At 38.1% G+C, this 11,113-nt stretch overlaps 1 protein-coding gene across 1 annotated transcript; it reads left to right on the forward strand.

Moving 5' to 3' along the window:
- The first annotated feature begins 4,378 nt into the window (after window positions 1-4,378).
- LOC306640534 (chloride intracellular channel protein 4-like) lies at window positions 4,379-7,837 on the forward strand. Its single transcript, XM_079104831.1, has one exon. It carries the CDS (start codon window positions 4,526-4,528, stop codon window positions 5,285-5,287), a length of 762 nt encoding a protein of 253 aa, XP_078960957.1. The 5' UTR covers window positions 4,379-4,525; the 3' UTR covers window positions 5,288-7,837.
- Window positions 7,838-11,113: the final 3,276 nt, after the last annotated feature.

Here is an 11,113-nt window from a genome sequence, read left to right on the forward strand (position 1 = left end):
CTGTATAGAGGGAAAAGAGGGATGGGAGGAGTGGGGGGGAAGGGAAAAGTAACAGAATGAATCAAACAACATTACTCTATGTAAATTTATGATTACACAAATGGTATGTATGCCTTTGCTCCATGTACAAACAGAGAAACAATATGTATCCCATTTGTTTACAATAAAAAATAAAAATAAATAAAAAAAGAAAATTAATTGGGCCTTCTTTTTAACTTTATAGAAAATAAAACTATACAGTATGGGATTTTTCGTGTCTTCATGTGTGGTATGTTTTCTCAGAATTATGTTTGTAAAGTTTATCTGTGCTTTTATATATAATAAACAAACATCCATTTTGTCAAAAGAAAAAATAAAATGTAAAGACTATAGACTTTTATTATGCTTTTATTATGACTACTTGGAATAAAAAGTTTTGTTTTTCATATTTTTTTTCCTTATTTTTTTTGTTGGTTGGGGGGAGTATCAGGGATTGAAGTCAGGGACACTTGACTACTGAGCCACATCCCCAGCCTTATTTGTGTTTCATTAAGAGACAGGGTCTCACTGAGTTGCTTACCACCTCACCTTTGCTGAGGCTGGCTTTGAACTCACAGTCCTCCTGCCTCAGCCTCCAGAGTTGCTGGGATTACAGGTGTGCACCACTGCACCTGTCTTCATATATTCTTAGTATTGAGGTTAGATTTTTTTTCTTGTTTTTTTTTTTCCTTATTGTTTTTTCTTTGTTGTTGTTTTTTGCTAGAGCTCTTTCCAATCAATGGAAGCTGAAACTAATAGATACTCTCCTAACACAAAGAATAACATTTAATTTATAAATTTTTAAAAATATGAGAGGGAAGTGGGATATGAAAAATGGTGGAACGAGACAGACATCATTACCCTATGTACATGTATGATAACATGAATGGTATGAATCTACATCATGCACAACCACAGAAATGAAATGATGTACCCCATTTGTGTACCATGAATCAAAATGTAGTCTTTTAAAAATAAAAAAATAAATTAAAAAAATATTTCATACTTCATTTTGTAATTATTGAACATCTGACTCCCAGACTCTTTACCCATCACTGACTGACCCATTCTTATGCTGAATCAAAAAAAAACCATATAACTTTTCAAAAATCTCCCAAAAAACCCTCTCTAAAGATTAGTAATTAAGATTTCCCCAGCCTGAACATTTTATTTATTTATATAAATAGCCATTTTCTTCCATTGCTATTATGAAAGATAACTGACTGACTGTTCAAATACATGACCTTTTAGGTCTCCACCATAGATTTTCCATCTTTCCTATAAAGTGTTTACATTTTGGGCTGTTTCAGTAATTTTTTTTTTGAGAAAAAGTTTATTAAATTTTTCAAATAACTAAAAAGTGAATGAGGAAAATTTTTGAGAGGTGAGAAAATGACAGAAGGAGAAGAATTTAGGTGAGAGGAGGACAGAAATGAGAGAAAAAGGGAAAAAATGAATTTCAAAAATAGCAAAGATTTTTTAAAAAATCAATCTATTTCACTATTAAACAAAGTCCTAAAGCTTAGATAACGAAAACAGCTTTACCTGGCTCACATCTTGTTACTAGCAAACCAGAGGAGAAAATAGGGGAAGAAACTACACAGCCTTGTTGAGGAAAATTACAACTAAGTGCAATGGGAGCCGGGGACTCCATCAGAGAGGACAATCCAAATCGCATCTCCTGACCTTCTCATATAAGTCCTCAGATTTTTTTTGTCATTTAATCTGTATTGTCCAAGACCTAGAATATAGATGAAGTTCAAGTCTAACCTGAAGATTAAGCTCTTAGGCCTCAGTTTATGCTTTGGCATTTTATTCAACCTTCATCCCTGGCATCTGGGAAAAAACAGACCAAGCAATTGTTCTGTATCTGCACCTTAGTTGCCACAAATTATGTGGCCTCACTATAGATTCTGTGCTGAAGAAGCGCATGGAGAATTAAATAAATTATAAAATCTATTTATATGAGAGCAGCAAACAATGAAACTTTAATTGCTGTCAAGAACGTCCAGGATTCCAGGCTTTGTAGGACAGTGGTGGATAACAGAGTAAGAGGGGACTGGAACTAACAGAAGACATTTACCCTTCATTGTTCTGGGACCTATGACGGGGAGGGAGGACTGGATGAAATAGGAATATAAACTCTCTTCATGGAGAGGTTAATTGTAACCATCCCTCACTTGATGGTAGGAACATGAATTCCCTTCTCAAAGGGGAAAATTTCAAACTCCAAACATCACAGTGTCTAATGAAAGGAATTTCAAAGATTCAATGTCTAACAAATATAGAGACATGCACAGTATGTTCTAAAGATAACAGTAGCCTTCTGCCTACATTAATTCCAGTGGCTAGGAATTCCCTGTCAGAGAGGATGCACTCTTTATAAAGGATCAAATATCTCTCCTTCTCTTAGAAAAGGGTCATCCTATATGCCATTAGATTTAAAAGGTAGCTGGCTTCACATTTTTCTCTTAAAGCAGGTGTGAGTGAGAGAGAGGACAAGACACAGGACACAGGGTGCTTGGGTTGGGGAATGAAAAACAAGGGAAAGAAAAGAGTCACAGAAAGAAGTGGTGGGTAATGATACCCTAAAATATGCTGTCCATGGCCACTTTACCCTCTTGTTTTAAAACTGACCTGGCTGCTGAGAGGAGCCCTTGCAGAAGAGGATTCCTAAGTAGCCTGAGGCTCACCTGGCAAAAACATGGCTACTACCTAGTGAGGACTTTTATGCCCTGAGCTGCTCAGGTTCTGCTTTACTGTACCACAGAGATTCACAGATCAACAAGCAGGGTTAATCCCAGGGGCTTCCAATACTGAGGAGGTCTCTCCAGGGCTGTAAAATCAGCCGAGCTACCATGTGTGGGAAATAAGAGTCACCGCGGAAGCTACTAGGATCGAGAGAGAGTAGGATGGAGAGAGAAAGTGTGTGTGTGTGTGTGTGTGTGTGTGTGTGTGTGTGTGTGCGCAAGCGCGCAAGCTCCAGTGGCTGGTCACAGCCCAATCACAGTCTCTCAGGGCCATGTGTGCCAGCCCACTGTTTCCATGCTCTAACCATGCCTTTGTTTTTTCAAAATATCAGCAAACTAACGGGAAAATTTCAAGATAAAGTAATTCCATGGAATTTTGCATTTAAAAGCTATTCCAAAGTTGAAATGACTCCCCAGCAAGTAATTGTTTTGATGTTTTATCTATATTTTTCAGGCTTTAATATCAACCTAATAATTGTAAGTTATGTCCTGTGCAAAAGGAAAGCAGGAAGCCCTTCAATTAGTGATCAATCAATGCAATCAATCAACAGACATTGAATATTCCTTGGTAACCAATTATGATCTTCAGATAATGCTACTCTCTCTACATGCCCTGTGAATAGTAATAATAATAACGAATAACAAAGCAATACATCCACAGCAATGGTAATAACCAAAAATATCCTATATTAATTCTGAAGTTTGTCAGTAATATTATTTATCACATTCATTTTTTTTACCTTAATCAATATAATACTCATAAACCTTCACAGTAACTCTCCTGTGAAGTAGATGATAATAGTGAGTATTATCATCTTCACTAGTAAGGAGACAAAAGGATCACACCGAAAACTGACCCAGACACCGGGTATTTGTAAGAATTAGATTATAGAAATCACTTAGGATTGAAGTAAAAGAGCAGGGGCTCCTCACTGCCTTATATGTGCTCTAGACATCACGTTATTAGATCAGCTTGGGTATGTAAGGAAAAATGTTCATACAGAATGAGGTTCACACACTACGCTCAGTCACCTACCATTCTTCTACATGACAGTCCCAGAAGAACTCAATATCTATGCAGATTGTTCTTTCTTTTTATTATTTGTTCTTTTTGGATATACATGACAATATAGTGTATTTTGACATTTAGTACATACATGGAGCATAACTTATTCTAATCAGGATCCTATTCTTGTGATTGTACATGATGTGGAGTTACACTGGTCATGTATTCATATACAAAGACAGGAAAGTTATGTCCAATTAATTCCTATTCCCCTTTCCTATTCCCCTCCCCACTCCCTTCCCTTCATTCCCCTCTGTCTAATCTAATGAACTTCTACTCTTCGCCTCCCTATCTATCCCTATTTGTGGTTAGCATCCACATACTAGGGAGAACATTCATCTTTTGGTTTGGGGGGACTGGTTTATTTCATTTAGCATGATCTTCTTCTGCACCTCAGATATAGCACTCATCTCCAGGATATACAAAGGTCTCAAAAACACCACCAAAAAAGCAAATAACCCTATCAATAAATGGGCAAAGGAACTGCCAGAAAAAGAAATATGGTCAACAAATATATGAAAAAAAATGTTCGGTCGCGCGCGGGGCGTGGGGCGGTGCTGAGGAGCTGAGGCCACGGCCAGCTCGACGCCAGGACTGTCCTGCGAGTGCAGCGCGGCGGAGCCGGCAGCTAGAGTACCCGGAGCAGGAGCAGCAGCCGCGCCCCCGTTCGCGGAGCCCAACCGAGCTGGCCATGGCGTTGTCGATGCCGCTGAACGGGCTGAAGGAGGAGGACAAAGAGCCCCTCATCGAGCTCTTCGTGAAGGCTGGCAGTGACGGCGAAAGCATAGGAAACTGCCCCTTTTCCCAGAGGCTCTTCATGATCCTTTGGCTCAAAGGAGTCGTATTTAGTGTCACAACTGTTGACCTGAAAAGGAAGCCTGCAGACCTGCAGAACTTGGCTCCCGGGACCCACCCACCATTTATAACTTTCAACAGTGAAGTCAAAACGGATGTAAATAAGATTGAGGAATTTCTTGAAGAAGTCTTATGTCCTCCCAAGTACTTAAAGCTCTCACCAAAACACCCAGAATCAAATACTGCTGGAATGGACATCTTTACCAAATTCTCTGCTTACATCAAGAATTCAAGGCCAGAGGCTAATGAAGCGCTCGAGAGGGGACTCTTGAAAACACTGCAGAAACTGGACGAGTACCTGAATTCCCCGCTTCCTGACGAAATCGATGAGAACAGCATGGAGGACATTAAGTTTTCCACACGTAAATTTCTGGATGGCAATGAAATGACATTAGCTGATTGCAACCTGCTGCCCAAGCTGCACATAGTCAAGGTGGTGGCCAAAAAATATCGCAACTTTGATATTCCCAAAGGAATGACTGGCATCTGGAGATACCTAACCAATGCCTATAGTAGGGACGAGTTTACCAACACCTGTCCCAGCGATAAGGAGGTTGAAATAGCATACAGTGATGTCGCCAAAAGACGTACCAAATAAAATAGCACTTCTGAGAGATGTCTTCAGATCTTCCCCTAAGAATATGCTTTTCCTAACAGACTGCTCATCTTCCTATAAAGTAGAAATGTATTTTGCATGAACATGCAGTTATTCAAGGTTAGGATCAAGGATAGACAAGATATAGTAGTTATCTTAAAATATACACTCCTAAGCAGTATTATTCTAAGACCCTCTCACCCTGCCTACCTCCCTCCCAGTGTATCCTCCTCCTCTGACTTCAGGACACTCCATCACAGACCCTTTACTTGAGAGGCAGTTTGCCATCTCTCCGGAGTCCTCACCATTCTGTGTATAGGTGGCAGAACTTTTGAGGTGCAATGTTCAGCTGTTAAAATAGTAGCCATGACATCAGTCAACCCCAAGCTGGTGCATAATACAGGTACAGGAGAATTTATGTATTTTTTTGGAATTTTGTAGTATTTAGTAAGAGTATATGAAAGGATTGCTACTGTATCAGAAATACTCTTTCAGTTTAGTCTATCCTAGATACGTACTGAAAGATACCATCACCAGAGAAGGGCGCCTTCCACAGAAAGTCACTACAAATCCTGCTGTTCTTTATAGACAGATTTTTAGTTTTGCCTGAAATCATTCATCCTTCATACAGATTGGATCATCTGACGCTATGCGGAAGGTGCAAGTTTAGAGGGAGGACTGGTATTCTTAAGGTCGCCAGCATTTTGTTCTTAGGAGGGAAACCAGTGGACGCCTGATACTCTGTGTTGTTAGTCCTATGTTTCGCCCAGTGCCATTCATTCGGAACAGAATCAGCTGCAGTTTAAAAAGCTCCTTTAGGTAACCATACACCCTGCTGTTTGTAGATTTTTTTTGAGCAACACTACATACCCTGACACTCAGTTGACTTAGCTCTTGCAGTGCAATGATTAACGATGTAAAAATTAATGAGTCCAGAAATAAGTCTAAAGAATGTGAGTGGGTTTGTCAAAATATCAAGTATATTTTGTTTCTAAAGCATATTTAATGTGGATTAAATCTGGAGAGCGCATTATCTGTTCTGTTTTGAAAACTAAAAAGCATACCTTACCAACTCTCATGCCGCCCAATTACTGTCGGACTTCGCACAGTGGGTGCAAAGACAGATTGCATCGACAGATCGCAGTGTTAGGGTGAGTACACGTTCACCAGACTGGCCTGATCTTGGTCTCTGTGCTTCCATGAGTTAAATTTTTCTGCAGCCGCATTGATTGAGGAATAGCACTCTACTATGTGCTTTTGACTTTTGTTATTTAAATTGAGGTCCTCAATTAAAAGTTATTTGTGCTCTAACAAAGAACAATGAACTTGGTGAACGTGGAACAAATGTTTGCTATGTGTTTTATTTATTCAAAAAACAAAACCAAGATGGACTTTCTTAGTACTGCTCCAAAGACTGTGGTTATAATAACATTTTTATACCTAACTTGTTTAAGAAGTGCTATTTCTCATAGGCGTTTCTTTCCTTTTTATTTGCTTTAAGAATTTTAAGAATATTGCTTTAAGATGGCAATGTTTTCTCCCCTTTGATATGCTAACATTTAGTAAGCACTGGCTTTGTGGACGCAGCCTGACTTTTATAAGCACACTGCATTTTTAACCTCAGTAATTAGCTTAGTATAGGAAGATAAGGAAAAGCTCCGGATGGCATCTGTGTGGTCAGGGAGATTCCTTGGCCTTGCCTTTTGTAGAACTGTTGCTGATCAGATTTTAAGCCCCTGTCTTTTTGTAACTGAGGGTTGGATGGTTTACTTGGTTCCAGAAGGAAGCACCGCCTGGCACCCATCGAGAGCTGAGCTGAGCTGCGGTCCGCTGTGGGGAGCAGTGTCCCGTGCCCCCGGGGCGCAGCAGGTCTCCGCACCCCGCAGTCTTCACATTTTAAACAGGACAGTTTGGCCTCCAGGTGATACTGAACCACACCTACTAGCTTAAAGCTGAGGGAGATTTGAGAGAAGGGGCTGCTGTCCTTTAGAGAATGGAGGGCCAGGTGACAGAGTGGGAGCTCCTGGAGAAAGCGCTGCCCTGCCCAAGAGGAGCCGGTGGTCCGCCCACCGGAAAGAGTGCCCTGCGGGGCTGCGTTCCCTCGTTTTTATTTACCAGTGACTACACTTGGCCATCTCTCTGAATGTCCAAGGAAGGCAAGTCTTTATGGTTTTGATGAAGGCAGAATTATTTTTCTCTGTAGAAAGACAGATTTTTTTCTATCAAGGAATTAGTCAAACATGATTTAGATTGGCAACTGCTTAAAGGCTAGTAAAGAGACAGGTCCTGCACCCAGCTTTTACCCCACTGTGTGTCTGTGGGAGGCCCTGAGCTTACAGGCTTGAGAGAGGGACATAAAAATGCTTGTGGCGATTCAAATAGTATTGGACTTGACATAAGGAAATCATCTGATTTTATTTCCTCAGCTAAAAAATAATTCCCCTTCATTTCATTATACTTCTTTAAAGAGATTGGAGTCTGAATGGAAAGAAAGTTTCATCATTTTCCAAGGGACGCTGAGAAATTACAGTTGGAAAGTCTGTACTATTCCAGTTGATATCATTTCCTTTTTTAAAAAATTAGATTTCAGTAAAATTCAGATAAGTTTTATTTCTTGGTAACTTTGGCTCTCACAACTCTAACCCTTTGAACAGTCTGTATACAATTAAGAGATTTCTGACATTTATTCTTACACTGCTTGGATCAGTTCTAGAATTTAGGCATTTTTACTTCTGTTGAGTTTTGAATCTCTCCCGAGTGGCATGCAGATAGTTTTTTATTTCTGTGCGTTAAAGAAAAACCCACTTAGAAAAGTATCTACAAAGTAAAAAGGAGAGGAAATAGAAATTATTTTTTCATGAACATTTTGATACACATTTCATCAAACTAATTGGTTCACGAATTTCTTACATTGGTTATAATCAATATTTAATTCAAGAGAGGGAAGCATTCATTATTGATATTTATAGGCTTTTAAAATTCCATCCTTTACAGATTATCAAGGTTGGGGCAACCAAAATTATATTTTTATCTTGGGAAAAAACAAAACTCCCCAAGTCATAATGTTAAACAGAATTGGAGTATTTTCTTTAGAGTTTCTTGAATAGGCAAATGAAAGCTTACTATAGAATGCTTGTATTTTCTTTTCTCTCTCTGGAACATCAACACCAGTATATTACTGGCAGCTATTGTATTAAAAAATAAAATACATTTTCACTATCAAAAAAAAAATGTTCAACATCTCTAGCAATTAGAGAAATGCAAATTAAAACTATACTGAGATTCCATCCCACTCCAGTCAGAATGGCAATTATAAAGAATACAAGTAACAACAAATGTTGGTGAGGATATGGGGAAAAAGGTTCACTCATACATTGCTAGTGGGCCTGCAAATTGGTGCAGATTGTTCTTTCAATATCATAAAGTTCAAATCTACATCACATAATCACACCTTCAACAGATTTGAACTAATGAACATATTAATCTACATATTAACTAATAACAGATTGCATGTCTGTAATATTGTGTCCTCTATCTTCTACTACTGATAAATATATTATCTTGTGGTTCAGTAGTGCTCTTATTCATATTTTTCTTCCAAGGTATTGATTAATCACTATAAATTTCTTATAATTGTTCAACCAAGTTGTTTTATTACTTATCCAAGTTCATCAATTATATCTCATATGAATTGTGATTTCTTTTAACTTTCTGTCATACAATGGCAGCTCGTGTATAAAACTGAGCAAATGTCACTACACCTCTTTTTAAATTTTAACATCTTACGTCCTTTGGGTTACATAAGATAGAATAACTGGGTCAAATAGTGGGTCCATTCCAAGTTTTCTGAGGAACCTCCATTCAGAGTGGCTGCACCAATTTGTAACTCCACCTGCAATGTATGAGTGTGCCTTTTTTCCCACATCCTTGCCAACACCTATTATTGCTTGTGTTCTTGATAATACACATTCTAATTGGAGTGAGATGAAATCTTAGTGTGGTTTTGATTTGCATTTATCTAATTACTAGAGATGTTGAACACGTTTTCATATATTTGTTGATCACTTGTGTATCTTCTTCCATGATGTGTCTGCACAGTTCCTTTGCTCATTTATTGATTGGGTTCTTTGTATTTTGGGTGTAAAGTTTTTTAAGTTCTTTTTAAGTGCTCTATCTGAAGAGCATGTGGAAAAGATTTTATTCCACTTTGTAGGCTCTCTTTTCACAGTATTGATTATTTCCCTTGCTGAGAGAAAGCATTTTTAGTTTTAACCTATCCCATTTATTGATTCCTGATTTGATTTCTTGTGCTCTGGGGTCTTGTTAAGGAAGTCTGGTCCTAAGCCTACATGACGAAGATTCGGGTCTATTTTTTCTTCTATTTGGTGAAGGGTAAATCAGAATACTACAGTGATGCTGCCACATCAATGTTCATAGCTGCTCAATTCACAGTAGCTAGATTGTGGAACCAACCTAGATGTCCTTCAATAAGTGAATAAAGAAAGTGTAATATATAAATATATGTGTGTATATATATATATATATATATATATATGAATATTATTCAGCCATAAAGAAGAATAAAATTATGGCATTTTCAGTTAAGTGGATGGAGTTGGAGAATATCATGCTAAGTGAAATAAGCCAATCCCAAAAAACCAAAGGCCAAATGTTTTTTCTGAAAAGTGGATGATGATACATAACAGGGGATAGAATAAGAGAAGAATGAAGCAATGTGGATTGTGTAATGGGAAATTAGGGAAGGGGAGGGGAGGAGAGGGGCAGAGAAAGGAAAGATAGTGGAATGAGACAAACATCATCACCCTATGTAGTTGTAAGTTTATACGAATGGTGTGAATTTGCACTGTGTACAACCATAGAAATGAAAATTTGTACCCAATTTGTGCACAATACGCCAAAAGGCAGTCTGTAAAAATAAAAATGAAAAAAAATTTTTTAAAACTTTTAACATCTTGAAAGCTGAAAAGGACTAAATATTTGGTCAAATTTTTAGCTCTGTTAATTTAGGGAGTTTGCATTTTGTTAATTATTTTAAATGTACTTGGTTGAATAGTTATCTCATATCAAAAGCAATTTCAAAAATTCACCATATAATGAACTCCCTCCTCAACTGAATCTTTGACCCATCACTTCCTATACATAAAACTTTCCCTACTATTCAAAACTTTGGTGATTTGATCTGATTTCTCTCAATCCCCCTACCTTAAGCTACTTATTGAAATACATACATGTCCATTCTTTCCAGAATTTAAGTAAATTCCCTCCTCTTAGGCTCAGTTGTAATGTGGCTGTGGAGGCTTAAGCAGGCAATGCTGGAGACAGCGCGACCCCATTCAACCCTCCTCTACTGCTTCAGATGTAGTTCATTACAAATACAGTGCAATAAATGCCTAGAATGTGTGTCTGTGTGTGCGTGTGTGTGTGTGTGTGTGTGTGTGTGTAAGTATACGAGGGTGGAAAGGGATATCTTCACTCTCCCTCGCAGTGGCAGTCCTAGTAGCAGGAGTGACTCTACATAAAAACCACCAGGACCTTTTCTCCTTGACTAAAAGAGGAAATATTTTCTTTATAATATCAACTCCAGTTTCCATTACTGCACTGCAGTGCATCATTTTTGATAGTGTGTTTTTGTGATTATCACCACTATGTTATTACATTGTTGACTCTGGAGACAATCTCTCATTTTTATCAGAGTCAGTGCAGATCATGTGGGTGAAATACTTGTTAATTTAAGAAATAAATAAATGAAAGCAAAAAAAAATTGTAATTTAATCTGCCAGGGGTTGGGTATGACCTGTCATGTTTGCT

The sequence above is a fragment of the Sciurus vulgaris genome (genome assembly GCF_902686455.1).
Source record: "Sciurus vulgaris genome assembly, chromosome: 11".
Taxonomy (NCBI): Eukaryota; Metazoa; Chordata; class Mammalia; order Rodentia; family Sciuridae; genus Sciurus; species Sciurus vulgaris.